The sequence below is a fragment of the Crotalus tigris genome, unplaced genomic scaffold, assembly GCF_016545835.1.
Source record: "Crotalus tigris isolate CLP2741 ecotype Arizona unplaced genomic scaffold, ASM1654583v1 scf7180000017662.1067850, whole genome shotgun sequence".
Classification (NCBI taxonomy): domain Eukaryota; kingdom Metazoa; phylum Chordata; class Lepidosauria; order Squamata; family Viperidae; genus Crotalus; species Crotalus tigris.
In genome coordinates, this window is record NW_024096549.1 from 933,664 (window position 1) to 960,074 (window position 26,411).

A 26,411-nucleotide genomic window follows, 5' to 3' on the forward strand; every position below is an offset into this window, starting at 1 on the left:
GATCAATACACATATGAGGCAGCTGGACATAAAAAGTTCATGTTTATGCCAATATATAAAAAAGTATTAATAAACCAATATTTTTCTTAAAGTTAATAAGCACATAAACTAGTTTCTCAGTTCAGTTGTCATAGATTAATAGTTGAATAAACGAAATTAGAAGTGTGAAAGCTACATACTGCAGGAAGGAGGGGCAAACAGTATAGGAATACATCTCATTCTCAGACTAGTGATCAGTGTATGTTATATTGAGATGTCTAACAATTTACCCTAGCTTGTTTGTAAATAGTGTTACATTCAAAACTAAATAAGTGACTAATAATGTCCATGAATGATTATCTTTATCTACCGTATATGCCGGCGTATTAGGTGACCCGGCATATAAGACGACCCCCGTCTTTATAGCCAGGCCGCATTCCTAGAACGTCGTCTTATACGCCGGAAACTACCAGCATTTCTGGTGTATAAGACGACTCGGCGTATAAGACGTCCCCCGTCTTTGGCGCCGATTTCAGCGCTCGCGGAAGTCGTCTTATACGCCGGCATTTACGGTAAACCTTTTTGTCAGTTGATATGTGTAATCCTTTGTCTTGTTTTACTTTTGAAATAAAAGTAAATATTCTTTAGGAATGTATAAATATTCTTTATACTGCTAGAGAGAGACAGTCGAGCTAAGGGGAGGAGTTAGTCTGGAATCCCTACGTAAGCATAAGAGGATGAAATCTGACTGTCTTTGAAGGCTGTTGAGCCTTAGCTAGTCTGATTCAGGTGCAAACCGCCAGTCTAAGAAGACTCCTGTATTATAGGCTTGCACATATTATAATAGTTAATTAAACTCTTTGAGCATGGATCTGATGGTTTGTGCTTGAAACATACTGACCCAAAGAGCTCTTTTCTTCATTATAGAAGGGAGAGAACTTGCAGATTTTTCTTCCAACATATGCAAGAGTAGCAGCGAAATTTTATTCTATGTTCTGGCAGCCACATATAATTTAGACACTTATATTTGGAAATACTTCCAATGATTAAGGGAGTTGACAGTTAAAAACAGCATTTAGAAAAGAAAAAAATGGGATTATCTTTGAAAACAATTATTTACCAGGGCTTGAAGCATGCCATCCATTACAATAGTCCCCTCAATAGTCTGAAAAGAGGATTTAGATAATGTTGAAAGGGTCCAATCCAGGAAGTCTGCCATTCTTTTTTGTCTGACATCAGGACGGGTAATAAACCTACATACAAAGAAAAAACACATGTTGCGCAAGTTACCTATTCAGAGCAATTCAACTGGTAACACATTTTTCCTGTTAGGCAAACTGGTTTTTTTTCCTAAAGGCAATTGTCCAAAGGATACTTTCCAACATATTTCAATCGGGAACATTCCAACTGTCAGTTCTTTAACTCTATCTTTTCTAAAGGTGGCCATAATGCACAAATATGAATTGTCACAGTACACATCAAATTGTCTTGAAATGGTGGAGGAAAGGAAAATAAAATAGAAAATCAATTATAGAACAATCATTTTTTGAAACTATGCTTTAAAAAGTGTATTTCCCATTTTTCCATAACACACAATTTTCAGAATAGAATAGAATAGAGTTGGAAGGGACCTTGGAGGTCTTCTAGTCAAGCCCCCTGCTCAAGCAGGAGAACCTATATCATCTCAGACAGGTGATTGTCTAGTCTCTTCTTAAAAATATACAGTGATGGAGCGCCCACAATTTCTGGGGGTAAGCTGTTCCACTGGAACAGAAAAGAAGTGACTTCCTCCAAATCTTCTTTTTCTATTAGTAGGGAAGGTAAATCTTCCTCAAGCAGAGTGATTATATGGACACATTCATATAGTTTTAATGCAGAGTTATTATATGGACACATTCATATAGTTTTCTTGATAACAATATGGAAGTTATTTGTAATTACCTTTTTCCTGTTTTTTGTTTTGGGGATTTCTTTTACCTTTGCCATCTAGCCCAGGACTTTTCAACCAGTGGTACGGGTACCACCTGTGGTACATTGGCACCTGGCAGGTGGTACGTGACCATTCTAGAAAAGTGGTAGCGAGGGAGGGGAATGAGCTGAACTGATGGCAGCACCGCACAAGCCTGAGCGAAAATGGCTGGAGCTGCAGGGCTGTTGGGGCTCAGCGGAAGCACCAGGATCAGCGCTTCTTCGGGACTATCAGGGCTCAGTGGAAGCACCAGGATCAGTGCCAGGATCCAGCTGGAGCTCGGCGCTGATCCTGGCGCTTCTGCTGAGCCCAGAAGCGCCGATCAGCTGGAATGTTGCAGCATCTCAAGGATCTTGTGATTTACATTCAGATGCTTGGCAACTGATTCATATTTTTGACGGTCACAGTGTCCCAGGGTCTTGTGACAACTGGGCAGTGTCTGTTGCAACTACCCAGCGGACGGGGGGGGGATAAAAACCAAACACCCCACACCCCACCCCCCACCCCCGCTGCCAATCCTCAACAGAAATGCTCACAATAATGAAAATCTTGGACAGGAAAAAGAGTTCCACCAGGCGGGCAGGCAGGTGTCTTGCTCGGCTGTGGCTTGGGGGGCACTTTTTTCAGTGCTATTGTAACTTCAAACAGTCACTAAGCGAACTGTTGTAAGTCGAGGACTACCTGTATTTCATCACTTTTTTCCTTTGGGGGGGGTCATCAAGTTTTTGACACCTTGCTTTGCGACTGGTGGTACTTGGATATTGCCATATCCTAAAAGTGGTACAATGGGTGAAAAGGTTGAAAAGCCCTGATCTAGCCTACAGTCCAGAAATGTCCTGATGATTTGACATTCAAAAATTAGCAAGCTCCAACCCTTAGGTTGTTTTTTTTAAAAAATTAGCTAAGTTTGCATGAACCTGCCACCTAGTGTGATATTATATAAAAGCTAGCAGCAAAATAAAGAAAGTTGACCCTGCTCTTTTCTAGTTCAAGGATTGCTAAGGAAATTGGGAAATGACTTGATCTTGGAAGTTAAGCAGATTCAGGCCTCAGCTATACTTATATTGAATGCAAGCTGATCTTGATTAGAAAGCCAATATTGTTATAGTATTGGTCTTTCCCAAAGTTCCTCCATGTTCTAGTTTATTCACAACCACAGAAGCTCACTGGATGATTTTGGGCCAGTCATTCTCTTATTTCAATCTATCTCAAATGGTTACATTATAGGGAAAAAAAGAATATTATGTACATTATCTTGGAATCCTCTATGAAAGGTAGGATGTAAAGATTATGTAAAATAAATAAAACAAACCCCAGGAGTAAAAAATATTTTTTTATATATGATTCTTCTAAATCAATGGTTCTCAACCTTTTTAATGCCGCGACCCCCAACCGGTCGTAAGTCGAGGACTACTCAACCGGTCGTAAGTCGAGGACTACTCAACTGGTGCAGCACCGTTTGCAGAATGGGACTTTTGGCGGGCTCAGCAGGGCAGAGACAGCCTGGACAATTCCTATTGGCTTTTGAAAGCCAATCGAATTAGACTCTATTCAAGAGAATCTATTCTATTGGCTTTCAAAAGCCAATAGAATAAAAGGGAGTAGCACAGCTAAGGAAAAGGGGGGGAAATGGCGGACTGCGTTGTTTGGCGACCCCCAGGAAATGGTCGTTTGACCCCAAATGAGGTCCCGACCCACAGGTTGAGAACCACTGTTCTAAATGAATGGTATAGGAAACCGTAGGATGAAATCTCTGACTTCTGGTTTTGTTTTTTAAACAAAAGCAATATTAATGTGGATTACAGGCTTCATATTGCTGTATTGTTTTATCAAATATGTTGTCAATAGATTTGTAATAATTCCTGTAAATTTAAAGCAATGTATAAATGGACTTGCACAAATGTCTTGAATTCCCACTAGATATCACTAAAAACATTCCAATATGCCTTGGCACAATATAAATTGTGCATATTTCAAAAATGACTTGGAAGACACTTCTGGTGAGGCAATGGCATCTTAAGACATCTCTGCCAAAGCAGGACAGTGTTTATGGAAGACAACAGTGGCTGGATCCTGTATCCTGGATGACAAAATCTCTCCGGAAAAAGGAGAAATTGTGAGATCACCCACATGTACCCTGGACAGCTGATCCTCCTGATTACACTGCAAGAATTGAGGTTTTTCAGTTGGTCTGTGAGTTGAACAACTGGAAATCGAGGGAATATTCCACCTAGGCTCAGCTCAATTGAGCCATATTTCTTAATCACATTTGAAGTTACTTTTTACTGCTTTTGAAATAATAAGAACCTTCAGAACAATAAGTTTTTATTGCATTCACTGGGTGAGTCTCTCCCTTTGTGAAATATGTTTTAAATGCAAATTTAAGGATTTAGAAAAATATTAATTTTTGGAATAAACATCAAAAAGGTGTTTAGAGTGTTGATTTTGGAATGTTCCAAATTTGCCTAAAGAGTCAGATGGATTTGAAATAAGAATATGAAATTAATTATAAGAAGTCTTCCCAAGGGAAACTATAGTTGTTTTGGTTTAGGGGGGGGGGGGGACATGATAATCTAGGACTTTGAATGTTGGACACTAGAGGGAAATAGAAGAAATTAAAGATGACAATTAATGAAGAAGAATTTCAGATTTGACACACTAGAATAGAATGAAGCAAAATATTTTAACAGTGGATCTTTTATGGAGACTTGTGAACAATAGACTTGAACATATTTTTTAAAAATATCTAATATCATAGATGAATGGCATGAAAATGTTCTTTCAAAAGAAGAACAAGCTATAACAAATAAGATTGAGATTGATTTTAATATGCATTTAAACATACAAGAATGATATGGAAAAGTATGGAGGATATGCTGAATATACAAATGAAACTGGACGATGTCTTGATATTTGAAAAAGAGAGACAAGTATTATTTGGATAACTTTTCTTTTACTGGACTTATAAAAATCTGTTTAAAATTTTGAAGGATATTCTGAGAGGAGACCAAGAGATGAAAAGAAATCAGGCTTGAGAACACTATTTGAAGGGATTAAAAGCCAAGATTTTAAAAATACATAAAAGGAATACAGAATTGGCTTATTTGATCAAGGTTATAATAACTATGTAGTTATCTCTGATAGCCTTTAATGGATTTTTGCTGACCAGGAATGAATGGTGAAGTTTAAGATTTTGTTTATAGTTAAGAAATGAGATATGGGAAGAAAAAAGTGTTTGTTGCATTTTAAGAAAATGTGATAAGTTACTAAAATTATTTGTACTTGTCACGATGAAGAAGGAAGTTACTTCTTTTTCAGTTATTTCTATATTTTATTTCTAATTCTGCTCTTTCTATTTATCCTTTTCGATCTTATTTTTTTGTAGTCTCTATTAATTTTTATTTTTTATAATTCATTAACAAAAATTATTTTATTAAATGATTTGGAAGAGTTGCTTCAAATCTCATTTAAGTCCAACAGTTCTCACTTATTCATTAAGATGTACACATTTTTTTTCAACCTTGCACAGAAGCCTGGAAAAAAATGGATGCTTTAATGAAAAGTAGAGAGAAGCTGTAATTGCTATAATTATACAAGATCCAAACACTTTTAACAATTTTCAAACCATATGTGACCCTAGATTATATGTTTATAGATTGTGAAGGTAGATCTATTTTCTACATATTTTTTTAAAAAAATCATATTTCAATATATTCCCATTATATAGTAGAGCTAAGTTGTAACTTCTGAGCATTTTTACCAGTGTAAAGCCTATACAAAAAAATAAAGCATTATGATAGCTGTATGTCAATCAACTTTACAATCTTTTTTGTGGTAGTCGTTAAGCAAATGCAGTGATCATTACGTCAATCAATGGTTCACTATGAGCCTAGTTTTTACAAAAATCAGAAGAAAGTGCTGGTTTTCGGCAAAACCATCCTAAAACGTGATCACATGAATCCAGAATGCTGGAAATGGCCATAAATGAAGCTGTGCTGCCAAGCACCCAAAGTTCAGTCACATGGCCATGGAGGAAGCTTGGCCATTGGCACTTCAACCCCATTTTTGGGATCATAACTTGACCGGTTGCTATGTGGCTGATCGTAAATCAAGGATTATATTTAATGAAGAAAATTACCATACAGTTGGCACCATTAGTAAGCTTACTTCTTACCCTGAAGCAAATTCTCATACTGCTATTGTGTATATTGACTTAAGGGCTTACTTATTCATATTGCAAATGTATACGACTGCCCACTGGAACAAGTCTAGGCTTATTGATAATGGTACATTTTTTAAAAAGAAGTTTTATATTCTTCTCTATCAGCACAAGAAACTTACTTTGAGACCAGGACCGCAGCTGCATCACGAGACTTATCACTTACAACAAGGTATGACTAAAAGTAAGAACAGATTTGAGTTGAAATTTATTATATTAAAATTGACCGTACAAAGTAAATTATATGAAAAAAGTTTACTTAATGTGTATGTGTGTATGTGCGTATGCAAGTCAGGATGGATGAAAAGTTGAGAAATTTGAGAAGGATAATTCAAAAAAAACAATTTTTTTATAGAATGTTAAGCTAGCATTTAAATAAAGTGCCAAACAATTTGCAAAATTCAAAGATGTGGAGGATAGGCACTTGTAAACAAAACTGTCTTCAAAACTGCTGAACAGTTTTTTTAAAGTGCCCCCTGAACTTTCTTTTTCAACATTTATATGCACAGAATCATAAAATGTATATTTCTAAACAGTATACTTGTTTTAAACTCTGCAACATATCACAGTGTTACTAGAGGGTCATGAATTAGAAAATAAAGTATGCAACATCAAAACAAAGACACAGTGGCTTTTAAAAGGACACTTACCTTCTTTATCAAAACTGATCCTATACATAAGATTCCCCCCAAATCAATTAGTATACAATAAGCTTGAATGATGTTATTATAAGTTGTATAGTTAAGATGCATAGAATTGCCCAGAAAGGAAGCAGAAAGGAACTGCCTTTATGTTTAAGTTACAATCACTTTTTTTCAAGTGAAAGAAACCATTCTATAAATCATGATTTTTATGCAACTATACCTACTTTTGCTACTGCCAGAATTCGATCCATTGTTGATACACGAGGGCATCCTTCTATGGAAGCAATATTTCCATCTAGCCGTACCAAATCAAATGGGATCAAACATGTTACAGATAACCACAACAACAGCATGTAACGAGTCTCCCAGATCTAACAAGGCAGAAAAAGAATCAGGGTAAAATACATAGTGAATGTTCTCAGAAAACTTCCAGTGTACAATGTAAAAACTATTTCTAATTGCAAAATCGAGATAGAAAATAGATAATAAATTAAGACAAATATGAGAAAAAATGAGACATATTTGGTTATGTTAGGATTTGGATTATGTTGAACCCAAAGATAATATAAACATAAACACTAGAGTTATGGAAAAATACTTTGAATGCAAAACATTTCAATCTCAAAATGGGTTCTGATATCTGAAATGCTCCTGGCACTTGGAACAGATCGTTTCAAACTTGAAAAAAACTGGTTATAGCTCAAAACATTTTGCATTTGACATATTTTGTTTATCTCTTGCAAAGACCCATAAGTAGACAAATTCTGAAACAGTTTTGCCAACCCATTAACTTTTACCAAGTTAATAGCTGATAATTTTCAAACTGCAACTCAGAAACAAAAAGGAATTGTGACCATGTATGTCTGTAAGAAGAATGATCAGCATTCATCAAAGCTAACCTAGCTAACTTGTTACTTAGTAACAAGTATTGAATGCAAACGTTGTTTGGGGGGTTTGTGTCTCATCATCCTAATACTGTATTTGCCTTCTGGTAAGGTTGTGTCATCAAAAAGGCATCATAATATGCAAACAGAATAGCGTTTTATTCAAGCAATGTAAATGAAGGCAAAGATATTTTTTATATCTGATACATTAATTACACCAGACATGTCAAACATAAGGCTCGGGGGCCGGATGCGGCCCGCGAAGTGGTTTCATGTGGCATGTGAAGCCATCTTGGAAACAGTGAGGGAATGGCCCCCTCTGCCTTGGCTCTGGCCCAGGCCGGCCGGGAGCCAATGTACAATTTTTTGGTGGCCATCTATGCTGAAACGCATTCAGTCTTAGCTCCACAAGGCTGTCTGGAAATAGCAAGGAACTAGCCCCTGCCATGTCGGCCCTGCCCCCTGGGTGCATGCTAGGGAGGTGTCACCCTTTGTGAGGAATGAAGAAATGCACCATCACCTGGAAGTGGCCAGCAAATGGCCCTCACCTACTTCACGTATCCGGCTGGATGGGCTCCGAGGGAGGGGTTTTGGCAAGCAACAGGGCACTCTCCTCACAGCGCCAAGAGGCTAAGCCGGGTGGCACGAATCCAAAAAGAAGTGCGAGGCCGCCCAGCCCCCTGCCTGGTTTCAGCAGGCAGCAGGGCGCTCTCCTCACAGTGCCAAGAGCTGAGCCGGGTGGCGCAAATCTGATGAGAAATGCAATGCTGCCTAGCCCCCAGTCTGCCCAGTTTCAGCAGGCAGCAAGGTGCAAAGCTGACGAGCTTCACACCGCCCGGCTCAACCTCTCGGCGCTGTGAGGAGAGCACTCTGCTATCTGCCGAGACCAGGCAGGCTAGGGGCTGGGCGCCATTGCGCAGGTAATGTTGACTCTCATGCTGCTCATGACATCCCCTCTCCCAGAGCCCACCAAACCAGATATGTGAAGTAGGTGACGGCCATGTGCTGGTGATGGTGCATTTCTTCATTCCACACGAAGGGTGACACCTCCCCAGCTGCATTTCTTGTCTGTTTTTCTCCCTCCCTCATCTCAAATATTTTCCCACCACTCTGTACTTAGGAAGGAAGGAAACAAGGAAAGGAGAGGGAGGGTCTGAGGGAACTCCTGCCTTAGTCCTGCCCTGCTGCCCTTTCATCATCCCCTTGCCCCCTCCTCCTGGCCTATCCTGAGCGTCTCTCATCCTATTGCTAAGGACGCTTTGGATACAAAGCCGGGTCTCCTCCCATGGAGAGGGAATGGGCCTCCCTCTGACTTTGCCCTCATACCCATCATGAGCAACCTGGCTAAGGAGAGCAAGCACAGCAGCAGCAGCCTTGAGGAAGAGATAAGTGCAGCTGGGCACCCCCTTGGGGAAGTGGGGCTGGGCTTGGTGCTGTGGGTGCTCGAGGGCCAAGCTGGGCATTTGACCTCTGCTGCCCAGGGCTCCAGGCAGCCCATACCACCTTCCAGCCCCCCCCCTGCACAGCATGAGAGGAACAGTGAGGCTCCTCCAGTGGACCATGCCTTGGCACTTGCCCTGGTCTCACCCCCTTCTGCCAGAGACTCTCAGATCTGTCCCACTCCTGCCCAGGCCCCCACAGGACCCTTGATGCGCCTACTGGGTGCGCCCACCCAGTAGGCCGCACCCACCCTGGCCACACCCACCCAGCCCCACAAGGGCAACCGCAATGCTGATGCGGCCCTCAATGAAATTGAGTTTGACACCCCTAATACAAACCTAATACTAGTTCTCTACAAAAGGTGCAAAGAAAGTACCTGGCAGGTACAAAGATAAGTACATACATATTTTAAGGATCAATATACAGAAAGGACAAAATATTATTTAAAATCTTTATGCACAGGCAAACATATAAAATGTCAAAATTCAGCCATTTCAATGGCTGGGAGATGAAGACAAGAAATTCTAACAAAGACTAGCACCACAACTAAAAATATCTCTCCCTTGGCTACATAAATGAACATGCAAAAAGCTGCTTATATAAAGTAGTTATATTATTCATTATCATCTCTGGAGTAATACTGACAGCAATACCAAGACTTGGGAAATCTTTCAGCAGCCTGCTTTTAGTGTGGACAGTGACTGTTATCATGGGATGAGCTCATTCATAGAGAGGACTTTAGGTAACAAGAACATACCTCATATTCATTTGGATTCTGAGCTACAAGCATATTTAGAACAGGCTGTACGTCTGCTACTTCATGAGGAAATAGTCGCAAGAAGGTTTTATATCCTCGTACCTAGGTGAACAAAAGGATTTCCAGCTTAATGATTCATCTCCATTTATGGAAATGTAAAAATAAATTTAATTAAGTCAAGGAAGCTTTCAAGTTATGCATTTGCAATAGGCAAACAGTTAATGTTTATGTAATCAATACAATGATAATAAAGTATCAATAATAGTAAAAAATATAAAATGATTACAATTCAATTACATATATATAAGGATGCAATAAAAAGGAGAGGGAGTTGTTAGGCTCTGAGGAGCTTATTTAAGGACTACCATATTTTCCGGCGTATAAGACGACTTTCTAAAGCATACAAATCGGCTCCGAAGTTGGAGGTCGTCTTATACGCTGAGTCGTCCTATACGCCGGAAATTATGGTAGTTTCTGGTGTATAAGACGACTTTCTAGGCATGCAAATCGGCTCTGAAGTCGGGGGTCGTCTTATACACCGAGTCGTCCTATATGCCTGAAAATACGGTACTAACTTTCAATTACAAACTATGAAAGAGCAATTCTATAAAGCCTAGTGCTCTCCATAAGCCACTGCAAAAATACAGGGTTCCAAACTATTCATTTGACAGTAACTGTATTATGAATGACTGTCCCTCTTCTATCTGATTTGAGATAAGACAATATGGAAATAAGGCCATGTTACTAATTTATTAAAAATTAATTTTACCTTTGAAATAATGTAGAGAAACTGAAAGGCCAGATGAATTAGAAGAGGAGGAGATGCTTCATGTCGGACAATATCTAGCAGCAAATTCAACATCCACTCTAGGGAAAACACAGGCAGATGGGTGAGGTGATAAGGGAAATGCTGGTTTGCAAATTTTTTTCAACAATTGAAACGCTATTTCTTCATTCACTCCTTGGCTTTCTGTCTCCCACTGAAGAACCTCACGAATATGTATCAGAATGGATTACCTAATTTGTTTCATGGAAAACACAGGTTGCTGCAAATAAAGACTTTAGGAAACAAGCCTGAAAGTTCTTTGAAGTGCTTCATTAGTCGGAACATGTGACACATATTCTAGGCAGAGAAGTCCTACACACTGGATTAGAAAGAATCTTCTACTACCCATTCTTAAGAAAAAAAATCAGTATCATCTATGCTGATAAAAAAAAATGAGATTTTATCAAAAATTTATAGAATCTCAATATTTACCTAAATGGGGATCCAAAAGATGAGGCTGTTCCTGGTATTTATCCATTATAACTGAAAACACACAAACAAACAAAAAACATATTCAGTTATCAAGCAATTTTTTAAATGTGAAAATGACATATCAATGGTTTTGGCTTTAAGAAAAGTCTTCCCTAAGATTTTGAAATCTAGTTAAGTCACGTCTGCTGTGACTTTTTAAAGTGCAGGTAGCCCTTGACTTATGACCACAACTGGTATCAAAATTTCCACTGCTAAGCAAGGTGGTTGTTTAGTGAGTCCTGCCTAATTTTATGACTCTCTTTTGCAGTGGCTGTTAAGTAAAACCACTGCAGTAAGTGAGTAACGTGATCCTTAACCAAGTCCGGCTTCCCCCTTTGACTTTGTTTAAAGCCAGCTGGGAAGGTCGTGTGACACACACACACCGAGGATGCTGCAACTGTTGTAAGTACATGCTGATTGGGAAGCATTTGAATTTTGATCACATGACAATAGGAATGTTGCAATGGTCCCAAGTGTGAGGACCAGTTCTAAGTCCCTTTTTCAATGCTATTGAAACTTTCAATGGTTGCTAAATTAATGGTTGTTAGGTCGAGGATTACCCATGCAGCAAATTAGAAAACAGTACTAAGGGTTGGGAGATAACCATTCATTTTAATTTCTATTGCTATTTTAGCTTTGTCCCTCCTTTTGATTTCTTATACATTAAGACTAAGACTTAATTAAAATAATAATGAACTTGAATTACATTTACAGAATTAAATTTTTCTTCTTGAATTTGGGATGTTTTATAATAAATTATTATTATAATATTCAGCATTCAATAATATTCAATCTTTTATGTTTCTTGTGTGCCACTTAAATAAAGCATGCCACCTGAATAAGTTCACTTGATAAAAAAAAATAAGCAATGTAAACATTGCTACATGAGAGATATTGTTTAAGTGTGTTATAAACAGCATCCTAATAATCAAAGATTACACATTTTATATTTAAAAAAATGAAAATGAATGAACTCAAATGTACAAATTCATGATCTGTATCTTAGTGAGATCTTTTGTTCTGGATCTTTTTATGGTATGTGTTAGAAAAGGAAGGGGATCAAGAAGGTTATATATGCACGACCTTTGGGATTTGTTGCAAAGACTGGATAGCTAGATCATACTAGGATATTTCATTTTTTCCCTCCTTTTAAGTTCAAGATCCCAAAGTTTCCAAAGCTGTTCCAGTAAACACAGAATGGGAAAAGGATGGCCTAGTGAGCACTAAGAGCCTATAGCCCTTTTCCTCCATCCTCTATAATCCAACAAAATCACTATGACAGTGCAGTTTCTGACCTATTTTTGGTGAAGACAGAATTAAACAGCTGTGTTCAGCCACCAGCAAGTTTAACACTATATTAACATTAAAAAAATAACCCCATACTTTCCCCAAAGTGGACAAAACAGGCCAAAGATTTTAGCCCTTTCCCTAACACACTTTATTCCACTTAACTGACCAGTGAATACATATTTGTACCAATGAATACCATTCTTAAATGACAAAGATCATGGTTACTATTATAAAAATGTGCTAATGGCTTACTTTGTACAGAATTATATTTATCCATTTGTAGTCAGTGCACTTTCACTGCACTGTGTTACATTAACAACAGGAGGCAAGTACTGGACGACAACTTCCTTTTGGAATTTGTCAGACATACTGCCTGCCTCCTGAATAAAAATAGAGAAATTCCCCACCACCAAGGGGCAGGGGAAATAATATACGGGGCCATTATATAATATCTGTATTTCTCTACTCCAAAGGCTTAAGAGAAATTAGATTGAATGTACTATTGCAGCAACTACTGTAGTATGACAAGTCCTCACTAGAGGGCAATCCAAGATAAACAATTGAATAACAATACTGGATAAGCAAGCTAAACAAAATATGCTTTTAACCCTCATATACAATGTATTTGGGTTCGGGTACCAGGTTAAAAACTCACAGAAGACTATGAGTTCTAGTCCCATATTAGCCATGAAAGTCAGTTTGGACTGGTCACTCTTTCAGCTCAATTCACTTTACAGGGTTGTTGTTGTGGAGGAAAGGAGAAAGGTGTGTTGGATATGTTTGCTGCTTTTACTTATTTGTCAAAATAATAAAGGCATGGAATAAATAAATAAATAAATTTAATTAATTAATTAATACGGCTACCCAACTTGCAAACTGCAACTCTGGGTGGCTAACACAGGATTAAAAACAAAAATAAAACCAGCAGCATAAAATCAACATAGAACAATATAACTGAAGGCCACCCTACAATCATAATTACAGAACTATGTGCAAGGTAACCAAAATTTGGTTTATTTTCAAAGCAGCGTAACAATAAAAATAAGCATTACAACTTTTTACAATTGAGAGTACAGCTTTCTGATGAGTTCCAAGTCAGAGCTTGTTAAAATTCATAATAATATCCCAATCTGGAGCAAATTAATCCTTTAAACTAAATGTAATTAAGCCACTAACCACAACTGTAAAAGAAACCTTACTCTGGGTACTTTTATATATACTATATACCGGTATCTATTAGAAGAATTAATTGCAAAAGTACTAATTCAAACAAAAGTAAGTTAAATGCACAAAAAAAGAGAAGATGCAAACAGTACATCTGATTCTATGGCTGTTGAAATTTATATAGGTTATCGGTTATATTAGGTTTCCTAAAACAGCCTTAAAATAGCAAAGAGTTGGTGAAATCTACAACACTGGCTTATTTCTAAATCATATTTATCACTTGTAGGAATATAATGATATCATATAAGATAGAAATCTTCCTTCAATTAAATTAATGATGTATTAGATCAGTGGTTCTCAACCTTTTTAATGTCGCGACCCCCAACCGGTCGTACGTCAAGGACTACTCAACTGGTCGTAAGTCGAGGACTACTCAACTGGTGCAGCACCGTTTGCAGATGGGATTTTGGCGGGCTCAGCAGGGCAGAGACAGCCTGGACAATTCCTATTGGCTTTTGAAAGCCAATAGAATTAGACTCTTTTCCTTAGCACAGCTAAGGAAAAGGGGGAAAAAATGGCGGACTGCGTTGTTTGGTGACCCCCGTGAAATGGTCGTTCGACCCCAAATGGGGTCCCGACCCACAGGTTGAGAACCACTGTATTAGATTGACTTTTTTAACATCACTTACTAAAACATTTACAGGTAGTGCTTACTTAGAGACTGAAAATGGGATTGACAACTCCATCACAAGGCAACATGTTTGTAAAGTGAAACATTATGTGTCAGTGTCTGACTTATGACAACAGTTCCAGCTGCGGTCATTAAGGGAATCACTCATAGACATTAAGTGCAGCGTTACATGACTGTGGATTCCAACTTCTTGCCAATTTTCCCACTAACTTGGCTTATCAGATGCTGGTTTCTGATGTAAATGGTGAACAAATAACCATGGGATGCTGTAACTGTACAAAGTGTGTACTGGTTGCAAAGGTCCCAAATCGCTATCACATGACTGCAGGGAAGCTGCAATAGCCATAAGTTCAAAGGCCAGTTATAAATTTCCTTTTCCAGCACTGTCATAACTTTGAACAGTGGCTGAATGAGCATTTGTTAGGCAAAGTCTACTTGTATTATTAGTAATGATGTACTATGATACCATAAAAGGATTATGAAGTAACAAAGTTAGCATAAAAGCAAAAGCTAACATCTCCATTATTGTTCTGTTAATGGAATAGATTTTATAGAGCAGGGCCTTCCTACTTCCCCAATTTCTCTACAGCCCCTCACTCAATCACTGTCAATGTCTCAATGTCTTTTCCTATAGGATCCAATAATTTTCAGAATAATTTAGGATACCATTGTGGGACCACATATTTAATAACATAGGATCTTAAATGTTACCTTTATTATTAAACTCTTGGCAGTCCATTAATTTTTAATCAACCTTACCAGCTATTAAATGCAATCATTTAAGAATACTTTTGCAAATAATAACTAGCAGACACCAAATAAAGGAACATTAGAAACATTAAGGCTAAGCCCATGGAGGTTTCCTGTAAAAAATACTGGTGGATTCATTTCCATATAAATGATACTTAGATCTGAATGTAAAGAAAGAAAATGCAAAAAGCTTTTAGCACCAAAATCTTTTCCTGAAATTATTCTCCACATAGACGCAAAATAGCATACGAGAACACAGTAACAATCTTATAGCTATCAGAAATCTTCTGCAATATTGCTTTGTTTCAAACTTTAAAATAATTCACTCTTCAAAAACAAATATGTTTGCTATTAATAAAACAGAAGCAAATAATATAGGTAGAAAGTCATGCTACGTTTTCTCTCTCTCTCTCTCTCACACACACACACACACACACATACACATACAAACACACCATCTATCTCCCTCATAGAGTGACTCTGATCAATGTACAAATAGACAAAAAACATAAAAGCTATATATAATAAAAACAGTTAAAAACAAGAATAGAATAATTAAAATTAAAAAGGAGAGGAAGGCACTTCAGAACAGTGTGCTCCTCTGTGAATTCCAATTGAGTCATTACCCTTCCTAATGAAAATAAAATAGTATACAGCTGGAAGGGACTTTGGAGATCTTCTAGCCAGCCCCCTGCTCAAGCAGGAGGAACTATACCATCTCAGACAAGTAACTGTCTAACCTCTTCTTAAAAATCTTCTTAAAAATCTCGTGATGGAGCGCTCATGATTTCTGGAGACAAGTTGTTCCATTGGTTAATTGTCCTCACTGTCAGGAAGTTTCTCCTTAATTCCAGGTTGCTTCTCTCTTTCATCAGTTTCTAACCATTGTTTCTTGTCCTACCCTCTGGCGCTTTGGTGAATAACATAACCCCCTCTTCTTGGTGGCAGCCCCTCAAATACTGGAATACTGCTATCATGTCTCTTCTATTTATCTTTTCTTTAGATAAGACAAACCCAAGTCCTGCAGCCATTCTTCGTATGTTTTAGTCTCCAGGCCTTTAATCATCGTAGTTGCTCTTCTCTGAATTTTTTCCAAACTCTCAACATCTTTTTTGTGATATAGTGACCAAAACTGGCTGCAGTATTCCAGGTGTAGTCTTACTAGGGTTTTATAAAGAGGTACTAATACTTCGCGTGATCTTGACTCTATGCCTCTGTTTATACAACCCAGGATTATATTAGTTTTTTTGGCTACTGCTGCACACTGCTGGCTCATAGTCAAGTGATCGTCTACTAGGACTCCAAGGTCCCTCTCACAGTTACTGTTTTTAAGACAGGTCACATCCAATCTGTAGTTGTACCTTTGATTTTTCCTGCCTAAATGTAAAACTTTGCTTTTTTCCACATTGAAACTCATTTTGTTGGATAGGACACACTGTTCAAGTTTGTCAAGATCTTTTTGGATCCTGAGTTTATCTTCTGGAGTGTTGGCTACTCCTGCCAGTTTGGTGTCATCTGCAAATTGGATGAGTTTTTAACAAGCCTGTGCTGGCTAATAGTTATAACTTTGTTTCTAGTTGTTCGCAGATATGTTTTTTGATTATCTTTTCTAGGATCTTCCCAAGTATTGATGTTAAACTGACTGGTCTGTAGTTTCCTATGTCCGTTTTTTTCCCTTTCTTGAAGACGGGAACATCAGCCCTTTTCCAATCCTCAGGTATTTCCCCAGTGCTCCAGGATTTATGAAAGATGTGGTACAATGGTTCTGATATAACATCTGCCAGCTCCTTCAGAACTCTGGGATGTAATCTGTCAGGTCCCAGTGATTTATACTCATCAAGATTGAATAGGTGTTCTGTTACCATTTTCTTATTTTAATTTTTGTTTCTAGTTTGTCTTTTGTAGTGGTTTTTTTGGTATGTTGGGCTATAGTTTCATTTTGGGTGAAGGCTGATGCAAAGTATGAGTTAAGCAGCTCTACTTTCTCCCTGTTGTCTGTTATTTCCTTGCCATTTTCTCTCTTTAGTGGACCTACAGTTTCCTTGACTTTTTTCTTGCTGTTAATATGTTGGAAGAAACTTTTTATTATTATTGTTGATTTCTGTTGCAAGTCTTTGTTCGTTCTGAGCCTTTGCTTTCCTGACTTCATCTTGCATGTTCTGGCTGTCTGCTGATAATCAGCCTTAGTTATATGTCCCTCTTTCCATTTTTTGTATTTGTCCTTTTTGTCTTTCAGTTTGTCAGAGAGATCGTTGTGCAGCCATGTTGGTTTCTTCTTGAATTTCTTGTTTTTCTTTTTCAGTGGTATTGTGCTGGTGTGGGCTTTTATGATCATATTTTGCAGTTTCCCTCGCTTCTTGGGTTGTTTTCCCCGTTAGAATTTTCATCCATGGAATCTTTCCTAGATTCTCTCTGAGTTTGTTCAAATTAAAATGTAAGAGTTCATTTTAAAGTTACAAGGCTGAGGCTAAGAGCATTTTATATTCACATTTAAGTTCTATTTTATTGATGAACTGGAAAAAATACTTAGGATTGCAGTCCTACTTAGTTAGTAAATAAAGGGAAATGAATAGTCTTAAATGATTACTCTTATACTGCACTTGGCAAACAATGGAAATAACATTTCCAATTATTTATACAAATAGCACGCACACAAATATTTCTAATAAAGATCCTGACCAAGATTGATTTTTAATTGTCCCTAAGTTTTTACCTTTTTTAAAAAAATATTATCTCATACCTTTAAATTTTTCAAGAACTTTTTCTCGTAGTTTCAGATCTTCATATACCAATCTAAGATGATTAATCATCTCCTTCATTTCTTGACTCTCTGTAAAACTTTCAAGTATGTTTCCTTTCACGATGACATCAGGCTCCAAGCATTTGTTGTCTTCTTGATCGTATCCATCATTGTTCATCTCATTTAAAACCATCTCCTTTCTGATAAATTATTTTCTAGCAAAATGAAACAAATTAACATTAAAGTTAGAGTTAAAATTATTCATTTGTTTCACAATAACAATCCATAACAGAAGTACAGGTAATCCTTATGATCACAATTGGAACTGGACTTTCTGTTATAAAGCAAGATGGTTGTTAAGTGAATTGTGCCCAATTTTACCACTTTTTTGCCATAGTCATTAACTGAATCAATGTGGTTAAGTGAATCACAAAGTCATTAAGCAAATCCATTTTCCCCCATTAGATCTCATTCCATTTTAGAGAGGTCTAAGACTTTTTGATCCGAACTGGACTATGACTATTCTATCTTCAAAATAAAGACAATTAACAGTAGCATACAAAGAAGAGTTATTTCTATTAAAATATGTGACAATTTTCCCTCCCATCTCTTTTCCTAAATATAAAAAAATAAATGTCGGAGAAGCTTTAACTATGAGGAAGGATATATGTTTTGTATGCAGAGGGTCCAGCTTTAATCCATAAGGTAGACTTAGGAAAGGGTCATAAAACAAAAGATTAAGGACATCCATAGCAAATAATTGGAGCTTTAATGAAGTATGAGACCTTTTCCTTGGTTTTCCTATAATATACCACTCAAAAAATTAACAGGAATTAAAAATGGATACTGACATAATTAAGATCCACTGAAATTCATATGTAGTAAAGACCATTATAAATTAAGTAAAGAATTTATTTTGAGAAAAAAGTGGAATGTCCCCAAAAAGGAATGGAAATCAGATAAATTATAATGTCTCTTCTATTAAATTATTTAAAATGTTAAATTAAGTTTATTCAGTAAAAGGAAAGATGAGACAGACTGAAGGAATGGGCCATTGATATATTGTAACAGGCTCAGAAAGCTACTGATGCTGTTTATTTATTTGTTGCACTGTGTCAAATGATCCTGGGTGACTCTGCAATATAAATGCACAATAAGATACAAATAATGCAAAGTATATCTATATACACCAATATGACAATGGCATTTTGGTTATGTCATTTATATATTAGAGATGGGCTCTATTTTTGCAGACAAATATATTTGGGTTTTTTTCCATTTATATAGCCTGCCATCTCACAATAGTAACTCTGGGTGACTCACAACATTTAAAAACATCACAATAACTTAATATAAAATGTAAACAACAATCAAGAAGCTGTTATGCAGTTTGTACGGTTCATGCTTATAGAAAAACTTAAAAATCAGTACTTAATACTCTTTCCTCCACTAATGGTCTTCATGCACACTTTTTTTAAATGACTGGATTCAGTTGAGACAAAAATCAAATTCATAACTCTTGACTGTATTTTTGAGAATATACCTCTTAAAAATTTATCGCTCTATGTATTTTTTCTACATGGTATGCCAAATTTCCTTATTCCTCACATTAAGCAAGGAACACAAATTACATTTACAGCCTTTAATTATATAATCTATACCTCTTCAGCCCCAAGCTACATTTTGTACAATAAAGTTTATTCAAGTATATCTTTAGAATAAAAAGGTCAATCTTAATCACAAAGGTTAAATGCAATGTGTGGGCTGAGACTGCACACACAGACACAGAAGTACTGGTGCAAGCAGTACAATATATATGTCCACATATATACGCAATCTTTTCACTAAGTGTCTTGGGGTCAGTCATTCACTTTCGGGTCCCACAAACTCACAAGTTTGTAACAGGGAAATACAGAAGGAAGGAGCCACTATGTATATCACTTCCAGCTACTGAAGGCAGCAAATAAGTCTTCAGAAAGTTCACTGAATAAACAATATCACTCATCTCATCTCATTTCTTTTTTTCTTTGGTCCCTTGATTTTCCTTTCACAATCCTTTCCATGTTTTATTTATAGTAACTGATGTTTAGGTTGCCTTAGTCAGAATAGGGTCCAATCTAGTCAATACTTATTTGCAATAATTTCTATGAAACTAAGTGAGCGGCAATTCCTTCCAATGGATATTCTTGCCTGGTTTTTCAGCATCACCCATGAAAACCTGCCTAAAAAAAAATCCTAGCTGTTGGATATCATTTGCCAGAATGGAATCTGCATAAAACCTGAAGGAGGAATCTTCCTTCATTTCTTAATCTGCAGAAATTGGATGGCTCTGAAAACCGGTTTGCTCTGAAAATAAAATATAGCGGTAGAAAAATCTTGAGCTGTAAGTAATTATAGCAGGCCTGCAGGTTTTAAATACCACGCAATACACCGGAACAATCTTTCCTATCATGCCGATGTTTCCAAGGGCTGGGTGTTACCATTTGCTGCGGAAGGACCAATATTCAAGAATAAAACTAAAGCACCTTGACCACTCTTAGACCCAATTCCCCCGACTTTATTTGTTCTCGCCGCGCCTTGACATAGACATAAATGTATTTCCTAAGGAAGAGGCGGTGGAAGAGGATGGTTGGGACACCCAGCATCCTGCTTTTAGGGAATTCTCTCCCTGGGCGGACCGGGCCATATCTCTTCCCTCCGCGCCTCTGAATGACCCAATCTCCCTCCAACCAGCTCGACTTTCCATTCCGCCTCTCGTAGAGGCTTGGGCAACCCTCTGTAATCGGGCCCTCTTTCCGCCCCGCCGAAGCTTTCATTACCTTAACAACCAACGAGGCTCGTCGTTGGCGCCTACCAAGGCCAGGCCTCCGCTCTACGGCTCCCCGCGTGGGTCAGAAAAGCTGGAAACGTCAGGATTCTGCCTTCAGGAGGAGGGGGAGGAGCTTAGCGAAGGGGAGGGGGTGGAAAAAAAGGAGTTGGCAGGGCTGGTGATCTCTCTTCTGCAGCGGTTGGAGGTTCTGACGTCCCCCACCCGTTTTCTCTTAACCCCGCAGTAGCAAAGCTGCTGTTTGCTATGGGCCAGGTCGGGCGCTACACCAATTTCTCGTCAAGTGCATTTCATAGAAAAGGTACAGCCTCAGCGCCAGTAAAGGTTAAAAAAGGATGGGGACGGTGTGCCTCCGCCATCAGTAAGCAAATGCAGACAAGAAGGGCGGAGAATAGTTATTATCCCATTCTTCCAAAGAAAGAATTCAGGATGATACACTATTGGGTGTGTTATGCGTTTTTGTCTTTTAGAAAGGATGTTATATTGTTTTGTCTATTATAGAATCTGCCCAGGGGACTGGAGGGGATGGGAAAGGAAAGGAAGGGATCTAAAAATAGAAAGAAAAAAAAATCCCTTCTCACACACCTAAGTCTACCTTTGAGAGGTACCTTACAAATTGGCTGGGTCACAGTCATAAGTGAATGTATGTACAGAATAAGAACATACTCTTATTCAGTTAAAGAACAGTCTAGCAATAATAAAATAGTCTTTTAGTGTAGATGGCCATAATACACCTTTTGGGCACCAGGGACCGGTTCCGTGGAAAGAGGTTTTTCCACGGACTGAAGAGTGTGTGGTTTTGTGTGCTGCCTGCATCTTGCAGATGGATTGCTTATTTGTGCAGACCGGTTGCTAGGATGCCAAGGACCAGTACTGATCCACAGACCAGGGGTTGAGAACCGCTGTCATAATAGATTTAATTAATTCATAATAATAAGGAAAGGAAGTATAATTCAGTTCTAAAAGGTCAATGCAGAAATAACTGCATTAGAATCATAGTACTGATAGAATGTTTGTAGCTCAGGATTGAATTATAGGTTTGAATGAAATGTCTGCAAGAAGATCACCAGGCTCCAAGAAGATCACCAGGCCCCATAGAGTTATAGCATCTGTATTTGAATGTGGAGCTTATATATGGATGTCATTACAGGTAGTCCTCAATTACGACCACAGTTAAGCCCAAAATTTCTGTTGCTGTTAAATGAATAGTGCCCCATTTTATGACCTTTTTTGCCATGGTTAAGTGAATCACTGAAGCTTGTTAAGTGAAATGTAGTCGTTAAATCTGGCTGCCCGCATTGACCTTGCTTGTCAGAAGCTTCCTAAGAAGGTTGCAAATGACAATCCCAGGATGCCAGGACACTGCAACCATCGTAAATATACATACCAGTTACCAAGTACCCAAAGTTTGATCACATGACTGTGGGAATGCTAAAATAATCATATGTGTGAAAACTGGTCATGCCACTTTTTTCAGTACCATTGTAACTTTGAACAGGCATCAAATATTAATCAAATATGCAACTCAGAGGAGTTCCATGCTGAAATTACAGCTCTTTACCAGGCAGATATTAATACCAGAACCAAGGCCATTTTCTCTTTGAATGAAAAAAAAAAATCTCACCAATGCTATGCCTGCTCACATGTACTAGAAATTTCCTGATATACTTTGTCCTAAAAGCTAGGTTTGTAAATTATAGTTATTACTCATGAGATCCAAATATATCCTGCAATGTTTTCAGGGGTAACTTCTGAATCTGATTAAAGACAGTGTAATGCAGACATGTCAAACTCGCGACATCACGTGACATCGCACAACATATTGGAATGGTTTTGCCATTGCCAGCAATGGGGTGGACGCGGCTTCCGGATGACACATCTGGCCATGGGCTGGCAGTTTGACATCCCTGATATAGTGGGACATTAATCTGATTTAGCATGGCAATATTTAAATAATTATGACATGAACTCTTGTTAAGATTCCTTAAAAAATTATTTCTATTGTTTTATACTCTTTATTTATTTTAGGTTTTATATGACTGCTTTGTTATATTTGATATTACTTAATACCAAATATAACAAAATTGTCATATAAAACTTAAAAATAAAAAATTAAACAGTATAAAACAAAATAGAATAAAACAAAATAAAAGATGGTAAAAGAGAAAAGAAAGACTTAATAGTGTTATCAATCCATGCTTGGGACATGTGCTTTCCTATGGAAATCATTGTAGATAGAAACTTAACAAATCTAAAGGTAATGATAGAGTTCTACTGGTAGGAAATAAACCACCTCCCATAAAAGATATTGCAGGTTTTTTTGCTAGAGAGGACAATATACCTATATGTAAACTAGTATAGAAAAGGCAGTGGGAAAAATACATGTGATAAATTCTTAGGTTCATTCTGACCACAAGGGCATCCTCTCTCAGTGAATGAGATCTCCCAACTAGTACTGCTGGGGGTAAGATGTCGAAATGAGATGAAGAAAAGCCTCTGTAGTATGCTGTGCAAATAAAGCTGAATTAGTAATTTGTGGATATACAAATTTTTCATATTGGAAACCAGCACTGAAAGTTACCTACAGCACCCAAAAGCCACCTGTCATGCAATGTCAAAGATTGACAGATTTCAACTTTGGGTTCTTTTATACTAGTAAATAGATTTGGTAATACAAATCAGGTTGAGATTTTTTTTCTTCCAGTTTGATAAAAAATATATCAAGGACAATTAATGGTCTACTGAGTCCCTGGAAAACAACAATAAGTGAGCAAACATGGACTGTCATCTCCATACATTTGAAATACAGCATGGGATGTGGAAGAAAAATGTATACTGAACAACATCCAAGGGCTTTGAATCTTATAGGTGGAATGCTATGCACTATACAGAATTTTGTATATAGTTTTAGCATTAAAAACCTTTATGACAGCAGGTATGTATCTCCCGCCTTTGGAATGAAAAAGGACAGAATTACCTCGGTGCTTCTGGAACAAATGGCCCTAATTTGTTTCTACCAAGCTCTTAAGACTTGAAAAATTGTATCAAGATGGAACTTTTTCAATTTTATTATTTATACTTTGTCATTGATGTTTCTGTGACTAGGTCTTTTCAAGTTGTAAGCTTTTTTCCACCTTACAAAATTCCTCCAAGGCCCACCTTTGTAAGCAAAAGAACATTATCAGCAATACTGTCAAAGTACATGTCACTGAGTTTAGAAGGACGGAATTCCTTTCAGGTTAAGATAGGTACCACTGAATTAAAAAAGGGAGCTAGAATACCTATATTGTTTCACACCTTGGCGTATTGTTATATTTACAGTAAGGTTTTTAAGCTTTGTCCCATTTAGCTTTTTGTCATTGTATTTTATTACAGCATCCTAATTAAGAAGATTGGCCACCAAACCATAGATTTGAGGGACAGTTTCATCAGAATTTGCCCTTGGAAAAGAAAGGACATATGGAGAGATGTGTGTTGGCCATATGTGTGTTTCTCTATTAGAAATGTAAAATGGCATACCGATTGAACACCTGCCTCCTTAAATATTACTAAGAGTTTCTTCTACTCCAATCAATTCAATAGTTTATAATGCAAGATGTGAGCATATACTGTAATTTATTAGGTATGCTTAATATAGTAATTAGGCAATAATTTATTTATTTATTTATTTATTTTCAGTATTTATATGCCGCCCAATCCCAAAGGACTCAGGGCGGCGTACAAAGTTAAAACAATGATAAAACAATAAAATAAACCAGTCATACCGTGAGTCCGATCATATCCCGGCCCCCCGGGGACATCAGCCCCAGGCCTGCCGGAACAGGAGGGTTTTAATGGCCTTCTTAAAGGCCGGCAGGGTGGGAGTAGTTCGAACCTCGGGGGGAAGCTGATTCCACCAGGTCGGAGCCACCACAGAAAAGGCCCTTCCCCGAGGGCCCGCCAGCCGACATTGTCTGGCCGACGAGACCTGAAGGAGGCCCAATCTATGGGACCTCACCGGTCTCTGGGAGCTGTGCGGCAGAATGTGGTCCTGTAAGTAACCTGGCCCTATGCCATGCAGGGCTTTAAAGGTGATAACCAACACCTTGAATTGCGTCCGGAGACCCACAGGAAGCCAGTGCAGCTCGCGAAGGATAGGTGACACGTGGGCGTACCTTGGCGCGCCCACAATCGCTCTCGCGGCTGCGTTCTGAACCAACTGCAGCCTCCGAACGCTCTTCAAGGGTAGCCCCATGTAGAGCGCATTACAGTAATCCAGTCTTGAGGTGACAAGGGCATGAGTGACTGTGAGTAAAGCCTCCCGGTCCAAATAAGGCCGCAACTGGTGCACTAGGCGAACCTGTGCAAAGGTCCCCCTGGCCACAGCCGACAGATGTTGTTCCAGATTTAGCTGTGAGTCCAGGAGGACAGCCAAGTTGCGTGCCTGCACTGAGGGAGGTAAATTTGCCCCCCCCCAGGACTAAAGATGGACCATCCAGTTGGCCTTTGGGAGGCAAGACCCAGAGCCACTCGGTCTTGTCAGGGTTGAGTCTAAGCCTGTTCACCCCCATCCAGACCCTCACATCTTCCAGGCACCGGCACATCACGTCGACTGCTTCGCTGAAAGGACACGGGGTGGAGATATACAATTGGGTATCATTCGCGTACTGATGATACCTCACCCCGTGTCGCCGAATGATCTCACCCAGCGGTTTCATGTAGATGTTAAAGAGGGGGGACAGGACCGAGCCCTGAGGCACCCCATGGTCGAGGCGCCTAGGGGTCGATCTCTGTCTGCCCGCCAACACCGACTGCGACCTGTCAGAGAGGTAGGAGGAGAACCACCGCAATACGGTGCCGCCCACCCCCACCTCTCCGAGACGACGCAGAAGGATATCATGGTCGATGGTATCGAAAGCCGCTGAGAGGTCAAGAAGCACCAGGATAGAGGAATGACCTCTATCCCGGGCTCGCCAGAGGTCATCGGTCAGTGCGACCAAAGCAGTCTCAGTGCTGTAGCCGGGCCTGAAACCAGATTGAAAAGGATCCAGATAATTGGTTTCATCCAAGGATCACAAGAGTTGAGATGCCACCACCTTCTCTACAACCTTCCCCACAAAGGCGAGGTTGGAGACGGGACGAAAGTTCTTCAAAACAGCTGGGTCCAGGGAAGGCTTCTTGAGGAGGGGCCTCACCACCGCTTCCTTTAAAGGTTGCGGGAAAGACCCCTCCATCAAGGAAGCATTGATTATCGCCTGGAGCCAGCCTCATGTCACCTCCCTACTGGCAGAAACCAGCCAGGAGGGGCACGGGTCCAATAAACAGGTGGCGGCATTCATTGCCCTCACGGCCTTGTCCACTTCATCAGGGGTCACAGGCTCAAACTCGCTCCAGATAATATGACTAAGACCAGCCCCTGGCAACTCGGCTGGCACTGCCCAGTCAGAGTCCAGGTCCCTCTGAATCTGAGCGATTTTGTCCGAAAGAAACTGAACAAACTCCTCAGCTCTCCCCTGCAAGGGTTCCTCTGCCTCCTCCACTTTAAGAAGGGAGCGGGTCACCCTAAACAAGGCAGCCGGGCGAGATTCTGCGGACGCAATAAGTGCGGAAAAGTGAACACGCTTTGCCGCTCTTATCGCCACTAAATAATTCCTAAGATAGGCTCTTAATAGTGATCGGTCAGATTCAGAGTTACTGGCCCTCCAATGTCGCTCTAGACGTCTCTTGTGGCGCTTCATCTCCCGGAGCTCCTCAGTAAACCAAGGCGCCCTCCGGGGACCA

The 26,411-nt window shown here is 38.9% G+C and overlaps 1 protein-coding gene across 1 annotated transcript in view; it reads right to left on the minus strand.

Moving 5' to 3' along the window:
• Window positions 1-20,776, minus strand: part of TBCD (tubulin folding cofactor D) — a 164,157-nt gene extending 143,381 nt beyond the window's left edge. The window contains exons 1-8 of the mRNA XM_039335830.1: window positions 20,644-20,776; window positions 17,825-18,039; window positions 11,151-11,201; window positions 10,662-10,759; window positions 9,893-9,994; window positions 7,036-7,182; window positions 6,290-6,345; window positions 1,100-1,232 (exon numbers count right to left, since the gene is read on the minus strand). Of these exons, the coding sequence (XP_039191764.1) occupies window positions 1,100-1,232; window positions 6,290-6,345; window positions 7,036-7,182; window positions 9,893-9,994; window positions 10,662-10,759; window positions 11,151-11,201; window positions 17,825-18,017 (780 nt within the window). The 5' untranslated portion in view covers window positions 18,018-18,039; window positions 20,644-20,776. The remainder of the gene's footprint in view (window positions 1-1,099; window positions 1,233-6,289; window positions 6,346-7,035; window positions 7,183-9,892; window positions 9,995-10,661; window positions 10,760-11,150; window positions 11,202-17,824; window positions 18,040-20,643) is intronic.
• Between the last annotated feature and the right edge of the window lie 5,635 nt (window positions 20,777-26,411).